We start from the raw sequence: 19,176 nt of genomic DNA on the forward strand, positions 1-19,176 counted from the left end.
TGTTAATTTGGCCTCCACGATGACGTGGTCATTGATAGAAAGAGGTGCAGGTTGGCAGTGCTGAGGGAGAGGAGGAGGCGGGTGGACGGAATGTAGTGCCTGGGCTTTGCACGTGCTGGGAAAGCAAGCATCAGGTGCTCCAGGCGTTTGAAGCCACTCAACCTTTTACGCCATGAGGCTTCCTGAAGGAGGAATTCTTGAGATGGATTAGGTTTATTTGATATGGGTAAGGTTGAGGCATTATATACTGCAGTAATTCCTCCGGTGATGGAACTCTGCAGTGTTCCCTCATGACGTCTCATGACACTCATGAAGCGATCTATGAGTATGTTCTTCATGGCATGGTTGAACCTAGATGTATAAACACAGGTGTCTTTTACAAGACGGATGGAATGTGGGTATGAACGGTATATTTTTTTCTCTTTTATTTGAGAAGATGTGAGAATTATGAGGTGCCTGATGGCGACGTCACATGATTTATTTTGTAACAGTATATTGTCCAGTGTGGGGGTCATGTAGTGGTCTGTTCTGTGGAAAGATAAACGGTTCAGGAAAGAATATTTGAGTAATGCTTATGTTGAATGTTATGTCGGTACGATACGATGGTAGGCTGATGGTAGGTGAGTTAAATGAGTTTGGTTGATGGTTCATAGGAGCTGATATATAGGTTGATGAGTCTTGTGTTGAAATGTCGCGAGTCATGCCATGTGACCTCGTTACCCAGAGAACAGCTGTTGACCATTGTTCCAGCCACCATTACTAGGAGGTCATGTGGGATCGTATCATTCACGAGGGTAAAACTGAATAGTCATTTGACACTGCCAATGTTATTATGCAGGCACCACTCCGTATTGTAGAAGGGGGGGGGGGACCTTTTTTTCTCTTGAGGGTAAACTTTTTTTCAGTTACATTCGGTTGTTATCCAGTATTGGTTATGGGCAGAATAACCTCTGATATGTAGAAAATTCTCATTCGAGGAGACGTCCGTGACTGATTTGAAATTTGCCCTTAACAACTACGAATTTTACCGTGCGCCCGTACACCATCCTCTGAGGTTATAACGCGAAGAAAACAACGATCTCGCGGAAACTGGCCTCAGTGAGTGAATTATATTGAGGTTTACATGACTGGGAGTGTGTAAGGTGTAGGAAGGTCACCAGTAGGCAGGCCGACACTGACCCGAACACTGCCTGTTAGGGACACCAGGTGCAGGTTTAGAATTGTAGTCCGTGATGACTGATTGCTTGTCGCACTAAATGTGTGTGTGTGTGTGTGTGTGTGTGTGTGTGTGTGTGGTGTGTGTGTGTGTGTATGTGTGGTACTGTTTTAAGCACAGTCATCCTAGAGTACGACTGTCCGACTCCATTCCCTTCTACCAGCATCTTCCACCCAGCTGACCTTGTCTTCCTATCCTCGTCTCTGTGGTTATTCGTTGTTAGACTTTTCTAATTTAACGCTGTTGTGGTGTAATGATCCGCTGGCCCTCACCGGCCACCGTTGCCACACGCATCTCACAGTAGGTCTTCAGTCACGGGTACAAGGATCGTTAAACCCCGCCTTGAGCACGACGCAGCCGGCCATTGAGCACGGCGGTACGGTCCTTGGGCATACGATGGTGCGACCGTTAGGTGTGCTGGGCTAGCCCCAAGGCTCGGGTCAAAGGTTATAGGCTTTTATACTAAAGAGTCGTGCTTAAGGGCGTCGCCGTTGTGGAGAAGAGGCTGTTCCCTAAGGCAGGAGGGAGTGGACCCAGTGGCAACGTAAGATGTACCACCATTACCAGCACCGTAAGAGCCAGCCAGGGTCATGATAGGTCAGCCGTGGCGACATTTAATGGTTGTAATTGCACCAGCATGAGCAGCAGGACTGATGTAATTAACATGTGCATCAGGAGCAGTGATAGCGGCGCCAGAGACCAGAGGGGTGATAACTGCATGGCCGGGGTGATAATGGACGGTTCGAGTGGTGACCTGGACGGCTGGTGTGATAACTGGACAGTTAGGGGCGATAACTGGGGAGCAGACACGATGAGCGGGCGATGTAAGTGAGGGACGATGATATGTTGGGTGCTTGTGGTGTCGATTCATGGCCCCGGGGCGTGTCACACGGCTGTGACACAGCAGTGTCGCGACCGGCTTGTCCTGGCTCTGTCGGGAGCTGTGCTGGGGCTGGTGTACTTGACAGTGGCTGTGTTGAGTCAGGGGTCTGGTTATCTGGTGTGAGGTTAGCTTCCCCAACACTGACGTATTTATCTTCGTCTGCACCAGCGACACGACGCCCACGCTGCTTGAAGAGAACTGCACTTGCTTGTTGTTGTAAGGCGCCTTGTGTTGACATGGCTCCAGTAATTAGGTGTACGAGGAGTTTCGGATCGTTTATTTTTGTACAGTAACGTTGACTGTTTTTGTTTACTTGATGCACGCGGCGGATAATGAATTGATCAGCGTTTCTACGTCGGACTGTCTGTTATGTGACTGAAGATTCGAATATTTGACAGGCCATACTGCGTACGTGATGCCATATTAATACATAGATCCTAGTGCGTCACTGATAGGGTATGTCGGAGCGTGCTGACAGATTTTTTTACCCTCCCATCTGACCCCCTGGAAAGTACTTTTCGTTAAGGTAACACTCCCATCGAGGTGGCAGAGATTTGATTATCCCCAGTGTGCAGGACCAGATTGTGAAAATCCACCGGGATACACGATCACAAGGGCCACAGCCTGTGGTCACCACTGCTCGTAGTCTGTCCTGTTCCAGGGGACTGAGTGACTTGTTCAAAAGGATATGTAAGGACGTGAGGTCTTGACCCACAAAGTGTGTTTCACTACCGTATGGAGCACCTGCTTCTGCTGGAGTGATGAAGACCTTTCCTGAGGTGCGCTGATCCCTTGACCACAGCGGTGGTGAGATAGGCAGATCTTTGTCCAGACTGACAGGGATCAGGTGAAAGGACGGGACATCATACGGACCGTCGTGCTAAATGGTTGTACCGTCTTGCTCAAGGGATTAAGAAGAGACGTGACCCGAAGTAGCAATAGGTTCGGGCGGGCTGGTGCGGTGGTTGAGGAACGTGGCGGGAAGCGTCCGTGGACTTGGGTGGAGCGACTAACACTGGTCGTCTGGAGGGACGGGAAAATGGAAACCCTCCTCGACATGACCCTAGACAGAAGTCTCAGACGAGACTTTTGTGGAAAGATAAGCGGGTCCCCAAGTGCACGTTATTGACGGGTGAAAGAGTAGAAATTACATTATGAACTTATTAGAAATGGAATAAGGTATAATTTGTGTTAAATGGCTGGAGAAAGGGCATAACTCAGGTCGCCTTTCTTTCTCTCTTCCCCTCGCACCGCAATTATACAGTAACATGAAGTTGTTCCTCTCAACAGGTGCAGTCGGGAATGTCTCATGGTTATCATTGTAAAACCTTAGCCTGCAATTCTGGCTGGGGTTTTCCTCCACCCCGTTCCATCCTCCTTGGTGTAAGTTCATCCAACCCCCCCCGAGACACACTTCCTGAATGAGATTCATGTACACCTTCAGCCAAGACATTGCGACAGTGCATCTGGTTTCCTCAACCCCTTGAGGACGACGTTGCGACCCTTGAGGACGACGTTGTGACCCTTGAGGACGACGTTGCGACCCTTGAGGACGACGTTGCGACCCTTGAAGACGACGGTACGACCCTTGGGGACGACGGTGCGACGCTTGGAGCACGATGCAGCGAGCCTTGGTTATGAGAGCGTGTGCTATAGGTCGGGTCGTACCATTATGTCCATTGGGTTAAACAACATTCCACCCCTCATTGGGCTCGAATGAGTTTGTTTCTTTGTGTGCCGTGTACCGTGGTAAGTGATGTGTACCTGGCCGTGCCGGGGCAGCGGTACCACGTACGGGGGTCCCCCCAGGTGACCCAGCCAGTGTGAGGCGAAGTGGGGACTGGCAGCTACCCACCACCTCCTTCCGCTGCTACACGTCGCCTGGTGGGGTGGAACGGGAGGGGTAATTACCTGGAGTGGTCTGAGGGAGGGGGGGATATGACCCCTGGGGTCGGAGGTGGCGGTCCGCCCCCCTCTCCTCCTAAGGGTGAGCGGGAGTGATGCCCTTCCTCAGGTAGGACGATCATGACGGGCATAGTACTCGGGCCATCCGTGGTGTAGTGGTTTAGTGTTACTGACCATGAGTCAGCACGGACCGGCATGGAGTCGAACCCGAATGAGTTAAGAATTGTGCGCGTGGCAGTCGGCCCAACACCCAACCCAAGTGTTTAGAGGATGAACACACACACACACACACACACACACACACACACACACACACACACACACACACACACACACACACACACCCTGCCTAAGCAACACAAATGTAGAACCATTTCCCCATAAAACACCATTGTCGTCACCATCACCTCCTGCCACCTGAGATATCTCGACCCTGGGATGTAGTTCGGCATCACAGGCTCATCAGCAAGCCCATGCGGGCACGTGCATTATTAATGTTGTTGTTGTTGTTGTTGTTATTGTTATTATCATAATTATTATTATTATTATTATTATTATTATTATTATTATTATTATTATTATTATTATTACTCCCTGCCCATATTTCAATAGACTTCGACTGATAATGCAGAGATGTGTGTGTTTGTTGGCTAACCAGGGTATATGTCAGTGTTTGTTTTGGTTGATGTAGAGTCCATAATGATGACCCGTGTTGATGCCTCTCTGGGCCGTTGCCTGACCCAGCCTATGCCCCGCCCCTCCCCGCCTACGGCATAGCACATGTGGCCGCGGGGGGCGGGGGGGTCACAGGTCAACGTGGGTGGATGATTAAAGGTTTGGCGCACCTTAGCTACAACCTACATGACTAGAGTCAATGGACGAGAAAGGCCACCTACGCACTCTAAAGCTACCATCTCTGTACGTACCCACGCACTTTAAAGCTACCATCTCTGTCATACCCTCGCGCTTTAAAGCAGTGTTCTCTGTCATACCCACGTTGGAAACGGGAGAGTGGTAGAAACATTGGGTGGTGATGGGGAGTGATAGAAACATTGGGTGGTGATGGGGAGTGGTAGAAACATTGGGTGGTGATGGGGAGCCAGGGAATGAAGGGACGGAGAGTAAGGCTCTTCCACCATCATGGGTGGAGAGGCAGACGGGTTAGGTAGTAGTGATAGGGAGACAGTAGATAATGATAGGGAGACACTAGATAGTGATAGGGAGACAGAAAGCATTTGGGACCAGGGTGATTAAATGTAACGATTGAGGTTAGCAGGCTTGGCTTGCAAGGGATGGGTCACCTTTTACCAGCAGGGGAGTAACCAGTGGAGGGAAGGTATCCACATGTTTAGAAAGACGAGCAGACTCGGACATTCCGGGCTCTTTTCTGTTCGCTCCTGTGGAGTGGCTACCACATCCTCCCTCATCGTCATCACGCCTCCCCCCTTACCCCGGTCATCACACCTCCCCCCTTACCCCGGTCATCACACCTCCCCCTCCTTCCCTGGCTACGACACCATTCCTCACCACCGCGAAAACGCTCTTCCTCACCAACATCATTCCCTCCTTCCCTGGCCACCACACCCTGAACGGGGGATGGCATTGTTCAGTGGTATAACCACTTATCTCGCCATTTCCCCTCTCCATTCCTCCCATATTGCCGGCGTAGCGGGAAGCCTTCCTGCAGAACATTAAGATATTTTCCCAAAACTATTTCCGTCTGCAGCAAGCAGTGTCCACCGTGCCAAGGAATTGGATGAACAATTGGCAGTTGTGTGTGGGGGTTGGTCATCGTGCATCTGACAACTTTGTGTTTAGTACAGACAGGTGATCGAACGGACAAACAGGAGCGCCTTTTTATAGTACAGTGCCTCATTGTCTCATACACTCACACCTCCCATTTCTGTAAGATCTGTGTACCTTAACTGTGTAATTTTCAGCCAAGTAGGTAACTGCATCCAATAAATCGTTATTAAATACACTGTATAGTAGTACATAAGAGCATACAAGTACTAAAAGAGTGCACAGACTGCAGTAATTATGTTTAAGCACGGAGGCAGACAACAGCCGTAGTTAGAGCGCAAGTAGAAACAGCTGGTCAGGCCAAGACGGCACGCTGGAACCTTGTTTATTCGACACACGGCGGGGAGGTGGGAGGCAGCAGGATTCACAGCAAGCATGCATGCAGCGAGTCAGCCAGCTGTGCCAGGAGTAGGAGAGCAGATGAACAGCAGGAAGATTAGCGTGCGGCTGCGGTATCAATCCAGGAGGCACGGGGTTAAGTGGCAGCCTTGGGGATTCTTGAGCACGACGGTACGGCCCTTGAACTCCACGGTACGACCCTGCAGCACAACACAGTACGGCCCTTGAACTCCACGGTACGACCCTGCAGCACTACACAGTACGGCCCTTGAACTCCACGGTACGACCCTGCAGCACAACACAGTACCTGCCCTTGAACTCCACGGTACGAGTTTTGGGTATAATGACCTGACTTTTGACCTGACCGTGCAGGGGTAAGTCGGAGACCAGGCCACGGTACCTTAAGGGTGGTACCGCAGTGCTCAGGCGGTGCATGTGACGGTAGATGGGGATCATGGGCGGCCGTGGTACCATTACTATGCGAGGCTGAGCTGGCTGAGGGCGGAGGACCGTATATGGTGAGTCGGGAGGTGCCGCGGCCAGCGGCCCCACCACGCACACCTCCTACAGTGCCTTCTTCATCACCACACACCTCCTACAGTGCCTCCCTCACCACCACCACCACACACCTTCTACAGTGACTTCTTCACCAACACCACACACCTCCTACAGTGCCTCCTTCACCAACACCACACACCTATAGTGCCATCTTCACCACCACCACACTGCACCTCCTGCAACACTCCACGCACCTCTGTTCCCCACTGTCGTCTCACATCTCCGCACATATACCCACAAACCTTAGACATCTTGCGCCACCCAACACATCCTCCACCCTTCTCCACCAGATCACACTGTCCCCACCATCCCGAGTTTCCGTCCCCCCACCACTCTCTCCATCACTCCAGAACTCTCTGATCATCCAGTATATTTTACACTTCACCACATCACCTCCACTTAATCATATCCCCCCTCCCCACCTCTCATTCCTGACCGTCCACGTCCGCCGCCTCCGCCAGCACAGTACACGCCTCAGTTACCACCAGTACTCAGCCTCTCAGAGAATACTAATTACAAACAGTAATCACACACAGGCAGGAGTTGCCCTTAGGGCGGGATATATTGTAATGAGAAGGCAGTCGTCTGCTGGAAAAGGGCAGCGGCACGAGCCATTACCGCGGTAGTGAGGTGAGTCACTAGCACGCCCCAGGCTCCCTCCCTCTCTCTGCCCCACTGTCTCTCCCTCTATCGCCAGCCATCACGCCCGGAGCTTGTGCCATCCAAGTGTCGTCTGTGTGTATCGCCGGGCATCGCGCCCCAGACTCCGGACGTGTGGGGTAGTTGTGGTGGTTGTACTGTGCCCCTCCGTATGGAGGAGAGGGGGCCGCTAGCGACAAGGCTGCCCTTCCCATATAGAGGTGCCCCACACATCAGGAAGTCGGTCGCAACATGACTGATGATGATCGCGGCAGGGTTCCGTAGGGCAGACTGCGCACCCACCGAGCGCGGCTTGCCGCGGAGGCTGCTGGGGGAGAGAGAGAGAGAGAGAGAGAGAGAGAGAGAGAGAGTAGATAATTTGAATTTATGTTTGTAGGCTGCCTGATTGGGCCCCCAGGCGGGGCCACCCACACATGGACGGTAGTGTAGAAAGTCCACGTATGTATGTGGAATGTGGGTTTGGCTCTTAATGAAGGAGGATGGCCAATATTGGATGCCTTGATCACTTCTTTGTTCGCCCTGCTCCTTCGCCAGATTCTCAGCGTTGGAAAGAATTCTGTAGGGGTTGGAATTAGAGGTTTTTGTCTTCGCTGCAGTTGGAGACCGCGAGGAAATTGAAATATGAAATAGTGGGAATTTTTGTACGTTAAAGGGTCGTATATCGCGCATCCAACTTGCTGTAGCAGGTGATATTTGTCTCATTTTTTTTTTACCTCATAGAGCACTTCGAAACGGCCTTCGTGGGTAAGTGTTCTCCCGTCGTGCTCAAGGATCTTGCCGTCATGCGGAAGGGGTTAATGTTTAACTTCATTTGTCGGTGATAACTGTAGCGGTTAATTCTTCTGTGGTTAAAGAAATAGTGATGACTTTGGTCTCGGTAGGAAATTGAATCTCGATGGCATAGGAGATCTCCATCGCTCATGATGTCGTCCATGTGTCGCTGCACGACAGCCGAGCCACCTGCAAGGGATGATCCGTGGATCCTGTCATGAGAGTGGGTTGAGATGGTTACCCTCGACGAGCGCTTAGCAAGACTTGCCTCTCTCCTTAGTATGGCTGTTGTTGGAGGGTTTGGACTGAAGCAGATCCCCCCCTTCCTCCTCCTCCTCCTCCTCCTCCTCGTCCACTTGCGGGACATATGATCAATCGTAGCAGCAGCCATCCGTGTCTGTGTTTGCCCTGGTGTCCAGACGAGACACCCTTCTGTGACACGTCTTCGGGTTTAGATGATCCGGATCGTGCTAAATAAGGAGCCGATGAGAAAGCAGATTTACGGCAACCCTCCACCATTTGTTTGTGGGGTTATGTTTTTTTATTTCTCCTGGCCAGAAGTTGGGGTTGATTGATTGTTTGGCCTGGAGTATTACGACTCGTCACAATATTCCCGACCCAGTACGTCCCCTCGAACGATAGGGTTACTGCAGCTGTGTCAGGTGTCCTACATATTTTTGCGTGATAAATGACGTTATAGATTGTTGATAGGGCGTCATCCCTAGCAGGATCAATGATTTCAGGACGAAATGATGTAGAACTGGACCTTACACAGCCTGCTGGGAGGTTAGTCAGCTTACCAACGCGAGGGGTAGACGCAGGTCTGTTTCTCCCATGTGATGGAGGATTGTGTAGCTTCATATGGCCTTGGGAGTAACGTGTTGTTGTTGAGGATTCACCAGGCCATAGTCTGGCACGGGCCACTTTATCTGTAGACACCCCACCGTCCCCTTTCCTGAAGTATTAACCTCCTCGTGTTGGGTTTACTTCATGTGACGCGGGAGACACGTGGCGAGTGAGGGTTACCATGAAGGGCAGGGTTGATGGTGTGGGGCTGTGTCCGGGTTGTATCATGGCGATAACATAGATAGCGAGGTACGAGGGACTGGTGATAACGTGGGCTGTTGTGATTCTGCGGGGGTTTTTGATGATGCGGTCCGACGGGACGCTGCCGCCTGGCCCACCGAGTGGCTGAGAAGGGGCTCAAGTGGAGGGCCATAATCCCCCGCCAGGTAAGGGCCCAGATCAAGGCATGTTCTCGAGTGCAGGAGGCGGCTTGTATCTCGTCGTTCCTCTGGCGAGTGTTGAGTGACCCCCTGGTCGCCGGCGCGGCTCATCCTGTCTCCAACAATAACAACCTCATTCACTCTGGGCAAGAAAGAACGTGGACGTTGTTGTTCCACCTCCCCCTTACTGCGAGCCTCATCATGCTCTCAAGGTGCTGAGATACCTACCTTGTCCAGTTCTTGGTGGGATCCCTTCCGACGCCAAGCACGCTGGAAAGAATATGCTCCGCAGGACACTATTCCGTCCATCAGCCACACCTTGCTGGCGGAGCCTGTAGCAGTCATTTGAACACCATAGCTTGTTGATGCCTTCGCAGGTCGGTAACGAGCGTCGTGGCCATGTTGATAATCTTGCTGAACATTCCTGTTTGCTCTCAGGCCCTTATATCACACTTCGGTCTTGCTAGACATGCCTGTTTGCGACCAGACCCCTGCGTCAGACCGTCCGATAAAGGCTATGTAGCCATCTGATGCAATCATGCCCAGCGCAAGTACGTTCTGTCACTGCATGTCCTGTGTGTATTGTATACTTTTGTATCACCCTCAGTGATAACAAGTGTGTGCCACCTTCACAGTACACTACGTACTGTTCCAGATAGACACTGATACTCAGTGTATATGTTATTTGTGTATGTGATGTGATTGCCACAGTCATCTTTCTCCTTATATGTTACCATCATTATCACTTGATGTCCTGTGATTACATGCCATGTATTAGATTTAACCTCGTATGTCCTGTAATTACATGCCATGCATTAAATCTAACCACATATGTCCTGTAATTACATGCCATATGGTAAATGTAAACCTCATATGTCTTGTAATTACATGCCACGTATTAGATGTAACCTCAAACTTCCCTCCTCTGACAGGAAGAGTAACCTCTGGCTCCCGCCCGTCACCCTCCCTCCCAATGGCCATACGTTGTACCCACCGTACACTGTATACCTGCCTCCACCTACCCCGTAGCCATGTACCCTTCATCCATGCCGAGTCGGTAAAATGCTTTGTCTGTAAGAGTCGATATATTTTTTTTTTCTTTTCGTAAATCAGTATTAAAGAAATGATTTTGGTTATCTCTGAAAGTCCCTTCATTTTCTCCCCTATTTTTATTTGATTTTTATGATCATATGTTCAGGTTGATTATATATATATATATATATATATATATATATATATATATATATATATATATATATATATATATATATCTTTGTTGGTGTTCTCTTGATTCATGTGTCTGGCACCTGAATGTCATGTATGTAGTTCGTACGATGTTTGAGGACAGTGTTGTGTTGTTGTCGTGTTAATGTTCCATGCCGTGTGTTATTGTTCCATATTAACCATGTTGACTCCCTCAGCATGATGGTACGATCCTTGAGCTCAGTAGTGAGGCCCTTGGGTGTTATGACATGGCCTGTGGCCTACCCCTGAGTGTCGCATCGAAGGCCACACCACCATACCCAAGGAGAGAGAGAGAGAGAGAGAGAGAGAGAGAGAGAGAGAGAGAGAGAGAGAGAGAGAGAGAGAGAGAGAGAGAGAGAGAGTTGCTAGACACTTTACTTTATTACTATTGTTGTTGCAGGTCAAGTTGGAGCGGGTGCTGGGGTTGACGGTGCCCAGCAACGCTGCCCTCGACTGTGACCCCCACACCGGCCAGGTCGTCTATCCTGCAGGGTAAGTACAGCGACGCCTAGCTCCGTCTACCCCATTACAATGGTCACACAGGTCGTGTGATGCTTGAGAACGGCATCACCACCTACAGCAGGGAAAGGATAGGACCTCACATGTCTGAGAATAGGATCATGATACCCTAGCACGTGTTTGAGAATAGGATCAGAATACTCCAACAGGGTAAGGATAGGACCTCACTTGTCTGAGAATAGGATCATGATACCCCAGCATGTGTTTGAGAATAGGATCAGAATACTCCAACAGGGTAAGGATAGGACCTCACATGTCTGAGAATAGGATCATGATACCCCAGCATGTGTTTGAGAATAGGATCAGAATACTCCAACAGGGTAAGGATAGGACCTCACTTGTCTGAGAATAGGATCATGATACCCCAGCATGTGTTTGAGAATAGGATCAGAATACTCCAACAGGGTAAGGATAGGACCTCACATGTCTGAGAATAGGATCATGATACCCCAGCATGTGTTTGAGAATAGGATCAGAATACTCCAACAGGGTAAGGATAGGACCTCACTTGTCTGAGAATAGGATCATGATACCCCAGCATGTGTTTGAGAATAGGATCAGAATACTCCAACAGGGTAAGGATAGGACCTCACTTGTCTGAGAATAGGATCATAATACTACAGCTGAGTAAGCATTAGGACTCCCTAAGAATAGGATCCCATTTCCGTGGGTGAGTTTTGAGTAAGACTTCGTGTGTGTGTGGGAATAGGATCACGTCTTTACTTTTGAATGGTGATACATGGAAAGGAAGGATGATATTAATCGAGGATCTGCTAATTGAATAGCGAGGTTACCTGACATGGTCGTCTGATTATAAACGTAGAAACAGAATAGCTGAACAAAGAGGCAATTCTTGAGGTTACCTGACATGGTCGTCTCATTATAAACGTAGAAACAGAATAGCTGAACAAAGAGGCAATTCTTCCTCCCTCATTCCCACAGGACCATCGCCAGACTCGACCTTGCCTCGTAGGACGGATGCCTCGTGTTGTGTAGGACTGCATGGCTCTCCTAAAGTCTTTCCTTAGATGTTCAGTTTAAGTCTTCCATACGTGGCATTGTAGGGTGTCGGTGACAGGACTGACTCTCCCCCGCTGGCGACCCTTGAGCACCACGGTACCATTATTAGATATGGTGACGTGACCTTTGACCTGACCTTTGAGGGGTCATACCCAAAGACCATACCGTCGTGCCTTATGGGTCTTCTCGTCGTACTCAGGGGCACTAAACTGCCCCGAACATGCCGTACGGAGACGTAGCAAGGTCGTTTTTCCAGTTGAAAGGGGTTGGTGTTGACCTCCGTCGACCATGTGCGGCACCTCATTCGTGCGTACTCTGGTGCCCGGCATACATGCCTGTCTGCTGCTGCGGTGGTCTGTGTCACTACGGTGCTTCCTGGTGCCGCATGTCCGCATGCTGTTTGTACCCCGTCAACCATACCAGCCCTGATGATGGGTCTTATGCCACGCCGCGTTCCGGGGGCGCCCGCCCTCCCTCTGTACCCCTCTGGTGTACTTCCTCTTCAGCCTCGAAGGGTGTGAATGCAACTTCGCGTGTTTCCTGTGGACTCCCGGTTGGGTGTAAGTGTACATTGAGTAGCTGATGTGTGGGATTAAGGATCATGAGGGATGCGGTTGGGTGTAAGTGTACATTGAGTAGCTGATGTGTGGGATTAAGGATCATGAGCGATGCGGTTGGGTGTAAGTGTACATTGAGTAGCTGATGTGTGGGATTAAGGATCATGAGCGATGCGGTTGGGTGTAAGTGTACATTGAGTAGCTGATGTGTGGGATTAAGGATCATGAGGGATGCGGTTGGGTGTAAGTGTACATTGAGTAGCTGATGTGTGGGATTAAGGATCATGAGCGATGCGGTTGGGTGTAAGTGTACATTGAGTAGCTGATGTGTGGGATTAAGGATCATGAGCGATGCGGTTGGGTGTAAGTGTACATTGAGTAGCTGATGTGTGGGATTAAGGATCATGAGCGATGCGGTTGGGTGTAAGTGTACATTGAGTAGCTGATGTGTGGGATTAATGATCATGAGCGATGCGGTTGGGAGGGGAGGAAAGCTGGTGGGGATCATTAAATGATTTCCTCCCAGAACACCGCGGGTCAATCCTCGAGAACATCTGGACGACCCCTGTGCACAACGATGCACTGCCCCACACCGTTTTTTTTTAGTGGGTATTGATAGGAATGAAGTCGGTAGACTCAACAAGGTGTCGGGACCCGCTGTAACGTGCAGTGGGAATCACCAGAAGCCCAGATATTAGTGTGAAGCCTTAGTTCACCCTAATACGGTCGATATGAGATGTGTGTGTGTGTGTGTGTGTGTGTGTGTGTGTGTGTGTGATGTCAGCACCTCTATGTAATTTATCCGTGTGTAAGGTACAGGGAGGGAGTTCTACATCTCTTGAAAAAAAGAATCGAGAGATTTTGTCAATAGAAGGGGCTGGCGCGTAACGCATACCGCTGGAAAATGTGTGGGGTTAAGTATAGTCAGAGTGTGCGTGCTTGTGGACTGAATGCCTGAAACCCCGCGAGGTAGAAGGAGTAGACAATAACCTTTTCGGAGTGGAATTTGACAGCCACAGTTACTAATGCTGATACAACGGCGCCGCCGTCGCCAACTCCTCTCGATACCCAGACAGGTCGGTTGGTGTTCGCCACCAGCCACCTGTGTGTGTGTGTGTGAGTGTGTGTTTGTTTGTCGGGCTGGTGCTCAGGTAGGACGTGGGTGCGCGTACAGAGTGGTCATTATTTCGTTAGTATGTCGAGGGGGGTAAAGTCAGGGACGTCTAATATCTGGGGAGGGAACACAGCTGGAGAAGCCTAACTGTCGTAACCCTTCAGTGTGGTTTAATGGGTGGTCAGTTTGTGTTAACTATGGGTTGGTTGGTGCAGTGTTATCATGGCTTATCTTGATGTTGTGACTGGCGCACAAGTGGGGCCAAATATTATTCCGATGCTTTGAAAATATTACTTGTTGCTGCGAGACGTATCAGAGCCGCCTTGTGCCCACGTGGAAGGTGTGATAATGTGATGGAGCGGTGCGTTGTGTGGGTAGATGAGCGTGGTGTATGTATGGCTGGTGCTAGGGCAACAGTCAGGAGAGTGGTGTGCACGGGGAGCGACCACCGCAGATGGACTAGGTTGACGACACGTGAGGAGCCGCTGTGTGTCGGGGTGGGGGGCCTTTGATGAGAGTGATGGGCCTGGCGACACCGTACCGCCTCCCGTCCTTCCCTCGCGTCATCCTGATTAGGATCTGGTCCATCCTTTATCCACACTCGGGCTCGACGTGAAGACCTGTCGCAGCCTCGATGATGATTAATTACGTGTTAGAACCTGGTGTACCGCAAGAGCGGTGTTAATGCCGTCGCAGATCGCGTCCAGAGGCCCTTCGTCACCAGAATGGAATAGTTCATCCTTGCTAGGGCCATCGTCTTGAGCCTCGTCTTTTGCTTATTCGGAATTACTGAGATAGGCGTAAAGCTCATAACCTGTGGTCCGATCGTTGGGTAGGGTGGCTTGGCCTTTGACCTGACCTTTAAGTAACAGGTCAAAGAGCTTTCCATCATACCCAACGGCCGCACATACGTGTTGGTTGGTCGCACGGTGGTGGTCAAGGGGTTAAGGTAAGGTGAGGTGAGGCGAGGCAAGATAAGCCAGTCCCCTGCCGGTGGTGAGTCACACCCGGCACTGCTACTGTCGTCTCCCTGCGTCTGGCGCGGGCTTCCTGTAGCTGCTTCCTTCCGTGGTGGTCGCTCGCTCCCTCCTCCCTCTTCCCTGTCCTCACACTGGCTTCTCTTCCTTCCGCATCTCTGTTCCCTGCACCTGTGCCTTCTCCTGAACTTCCCTCCTTCTGGTATGATGGTTGCACTCCAGAGTCCTCTTCCCATAAATTCCTCTGTCTTGTTAGCATTTTGAGTCATGTGAATAAGACCTCCGCTAAAAGTCTCTTATTCGGTTTTTCGGTTATCTGGGATTAGAAAAGGGAATGACGAAACAAAGCTGATTGTGATATGACGTGTAATGACACTTAAGAAGACGGATGACAAGGGAAGGAGGCAGTCAACAAGGGAAGGAAGCAGATGACAAGGGTGGACCATGTTATGTCATATCTTCCATGTGTCAGTGTGTCAGGCTTGGAAAAATTCAGGAAAGAGTAACAAAGCTAATGCCAATGCAGACGATCCGCTTGAGGAAAGTTTATAAGCGCTGCTGACTGTTATATACGGAAGCAAAGTACATACCTGTATGGAGTGAAAAAGGTTTTACATAACGTACGAATTTGATAACCTCGATGCACTGCTTGCCGGAATTACATGGGAATCCTGTGATTAGATGTAATGGTTTGAAATTTAGATGACCCCTCATCTCGTGAATGTGTTTTGGGCTTAATGGCTATCACCAGCTGTGGATCATATAGAGACTGTATGACTTCCTCACACATGTGCGTGTGTGAGGAACTTTTCTGAAAATATACATGGGATGGCGTTGTACGTATATCGCCACTAAAGCCATGGTTGTGGATGAACATGCAGATACTTTTAAAACTTGTTTGCATTTCAGTTCTTCACATGAACTGTCGTGTATGACCTGCGAACGTTGACGTGGTGATTCTAAATCTGGATTCCAATATCCTCTTGTTAATAGTTTCTGCCTCTCGCGTCGTGATTGCAAGGCGACGGTCTTAGCTGGTAAGTGGTCCTCTTGGCTTTTGGTAGGTTATGGTGACTTGCTGGTGCGTGCAGTGGTTGGTGGTGGACTGTGGCGACTGGCTGAGGGGATTTTTGGTGGTTTGTGCTGGATTTCTTTTTTTGGGTGCGTATGGTGGTTTTGAGGTGGAGTGATGAATTACTAATTTAGTGGGCGTGATTATTTTCAGTGTTGGTTGCAGTGATTTGTGGTGGGATGTGATGGCGGTGTGGTGGGTGTAAAGCGACCTGTAGGGTGTGATTCAGTGGACCCGTCATCTGTGTAGCAGCTGGCGTCACCCTCCCTCATCCAAACATCACCTCAGCATTATCCTCTGTCTTTTGAGCTAAACACCTCAGCATTAGCCTCTGTCTTTTGAGCTAAACACCTCAGCATTAGCCTCTGTCTTTTGACTTAAACACCTCAGCAATAGCCTCTGTCTTTTGACTTACACACTTCAGCACTAGCCTCTGTCTTTTGACCTACACACCTCAGCACTAGCCTCTGTCTTTTGAGCTAAACACCTCAGTATTAGCCCCTGTCTTTTGAGCTAAACACCTCAGCATTAGCCTCTGTCTTTTGAGCTAAACACCTCAGCATTAGCCTCTGTCTTTTGAGCTAAACACCTCAGCATTAGCTTCTGTCTTTTGACCTGAACGCTACAGACATTTTCCGTTTCCTGCACACGTAGGCGAGGCCAGCAGTGCCTGCACGTATTCACGTGTGTACACGTGTGTTGGGGCACACAACGTGCCTGGCAGTGGTGCCAACACGGGTGCTTCACTCACGTACACCATCGCTTTCCGTCTCCAGGTCTCAACGAAGGCAAATATGTCTTATTTAAAGTCCTTAACTTTCACTTGTGGTGCGCAAGTGTGACTGGAGAAAGTGAGCGATCGCTCAATAATTTCTTTAGGAGGTTAGTTTCATGTCGTAAATGGTGGCACTTTATTTTCACAGACACACGGGGCAATTTAACTTGGGCGCCATTCTCGTTAGGAAGGAATTAGCTTTGAGAGGTGCGGTTAATATTTTGCCTTGTGTGTCATGTGTATGTGCCTTTCTCCGAGAGTTAGGTGAAATGGAAAGATGCCATGTATAGTGAGGGGTGTGTTTTAAACGGACTAGGTATAGTGAGGTGATATTTGTATGAGAGCTGGGTGCAGAAAGAGGTAAATGCGAGAGCCTTGGAGCGAGGTGCTGGTCTTTAGTATGCAAGGGGTTGTGGGCCCCTGAGAGATCAATCAGGTGTTTTTAGCAGATGGCACGGTTCTGGTGGCAGACTTCAAATGAGTGAAACTTCAGAAACAGTTGGCAGGGAATGAGAGTTCGAGTGCATGCGATGTTGTGGCGTTATGCGTGAGATGGAGAGATTGTATGTTTTTGGACTGAATGACGACAGACCACGTGCGGCTGAGGCAGAAAGAAAGGAGAGCAACCGGGGCCAAAGGAAGAAACTTGACAGCTACAGATGCTTGGTTTCGCTGCGCAGTCGTCACTAACCTTTCCGATACCTGAGCGAGTAGTAACGATGATATGTCGTTGGTCGGTGGCTGGGAGGATGCAGTGAAACAGGCTTTGGGGTATCGGGGCCCAGACAGTTCAGGAGGGTGAGACCTGCGCAAGATGGAAAGATTTAGAGCGATGTGGTGTATGGAGGGTGATGTGCTGAACCCACAGCATAAGAAACATTCCAGGTAATCCATAGCTTAGTCCTTAGGTAGGCTAGGCTGAAAGACTCTGGTTTCGTTAAGTTATATATGACAGCTGGAGAATGGATGTTTGGAAACGAGTCCGGTTTTTGTCATACCCTGACGTGACCTCGGTATGAGGGCAGTTAGATATGAATAAAGTTAGCTTTACGTCAGACACGAATGGATGCCACTGAGGAATCGTAAGCGTGCTCATTACCATGTGGCGCCAGTTGAAGGTTCGGTAATTTACGATAATCGTCGTCACATCTGTGTCATGCTGTATTTCGCTTCACTTCCTTTCTTGCTCGTGGTCTCCTCCCTTCACTCTCCTCCTTCATCTGTTGTGCCATTATACATGGTCGAATGACTTAATACTTGTCTCTCGTGTTGCTATACTCTTTTCTTTTTGATGGCGGGGCTGCCAATTTTTTCGTGGCCTGCCCTTCATTCAGTTTCGTTCCGGGAGCCCACTGCCTCTCCCTCCCTCCCACCCATTCCATTCCCTCGGTCAGACCGACCGCCGCCGCCGCCACTATCAGAGGATCTGGAAAACAGTTGTGGTTTTTATGGCTATTTTTTATCATTATGACCAACGCTTCACATGTACAGTAGGCCTGCTTATTAAACTTACCGTTTGCTGTCGGTTATTTGTGATGCTACAGTTCTAACCCACTTGGCACGACGGTACAAGTTCTTTAGATCGAGCCTTTGAGGACGACGGTACGACCCGGTAAACACGACTTTACAATCCTTGGGTATGTTAGCTTGGAGTTTGATCTGACTCCTAATGGTGCTTAAGGATCGTTTCGTGATGATCAGTGGTCATGTTGTCGTGCTCAAGGCTGGTTCTTTCGTGCTTTCTCCGCTAACATGGTCGTACCGTCGAGCTCAAGGAGCTCAAGGATAGTCCTCACGTGCTGGGCTAACTTGGTTGTACCGTCGCGGTCAAGGGGGGCAGAGACCATATCTCTTAAGATTGTGAGACGTTGCACCACATGAGCGGTACAGTAGAGATGAGGAGCCGCGTGTAGTAAAACCCCTGCGGGAGGACGTCGGAGCCTGGGCCCGCACGTCGCCACTCCCAAGGTTAGCGAATGCTGCCCCCGCTGGACACCTACACCCCTGGCTGGACCAGCGTCACTCCCCCACGCATGAAAATGAGTCACTGCGCCACCGAAGGCCTACGCATCCTCATGACGCACTTAAGTAAAGGCTAAGGCTAGTGAGGGTGTGTGTGTGTATGTGCATACACACAGAGGAGTGAAGACTTATTCCATATGTGCATGATTGAGAGACGGGGCAACGCGATTGTGACTCCCTCCCTGTGACACACATACAAGCTAATCACAAATAAATACACACGCCATCCCGCACACGAACACACAGGTACGAACACGTGCACACACACACACACACACACACACACACACACACACACACACACACAAAGTTGTGTACACAAAACGACACAGACAAAGGAAGACAAACAGCAAGAGAACAATAGACCCTTTCGAATAACTGTGTTAAGTGGAGACAAACAAACAGATGACGTAGGGGGAGAAATACATGTAACCTTTATATAGAACTGAGGAGGCGCATATAATGTTAAGTCGTGGTTTTTAAGGGAAATGTTTTTTGAAACTGAGACGTATCT

The 19,176-nt window shown here is 49.7% G+C and overlaps 1 protein-coding gene across 1 annotated transcript in view; it reads left to right on the plus strand.

The window, feature by feature from the left end:
- Wdr62 (WD repeat domain 62) overlaps window positions 1–19,176 on the plus strand; it is a 256,762-nt gene that overhangs the window by 143,119 nt on the left and 94,467 nt on the right. The window contains 1 exon segment of the mRNA XM_071689470.1: window positions 11,007–11,098. Coding sequence (XP_071545571.1) covers window positions 11,007–11,098 — 92 coding nt within the window.

Source organism: Panulirus ornatus, chromosome 3, assembly GCF_036320965.1.
Source record: "Panulirus ornatus isolate Po-2019 chromosome 3, ASM3632096v1, whole genome shotgun sequence".
NCBI lineage: Eukaryota > Metazoa > Arthropoda > Malacostraca > Decapoda > Palinuridae > Panulirus > Panulirus ornatus.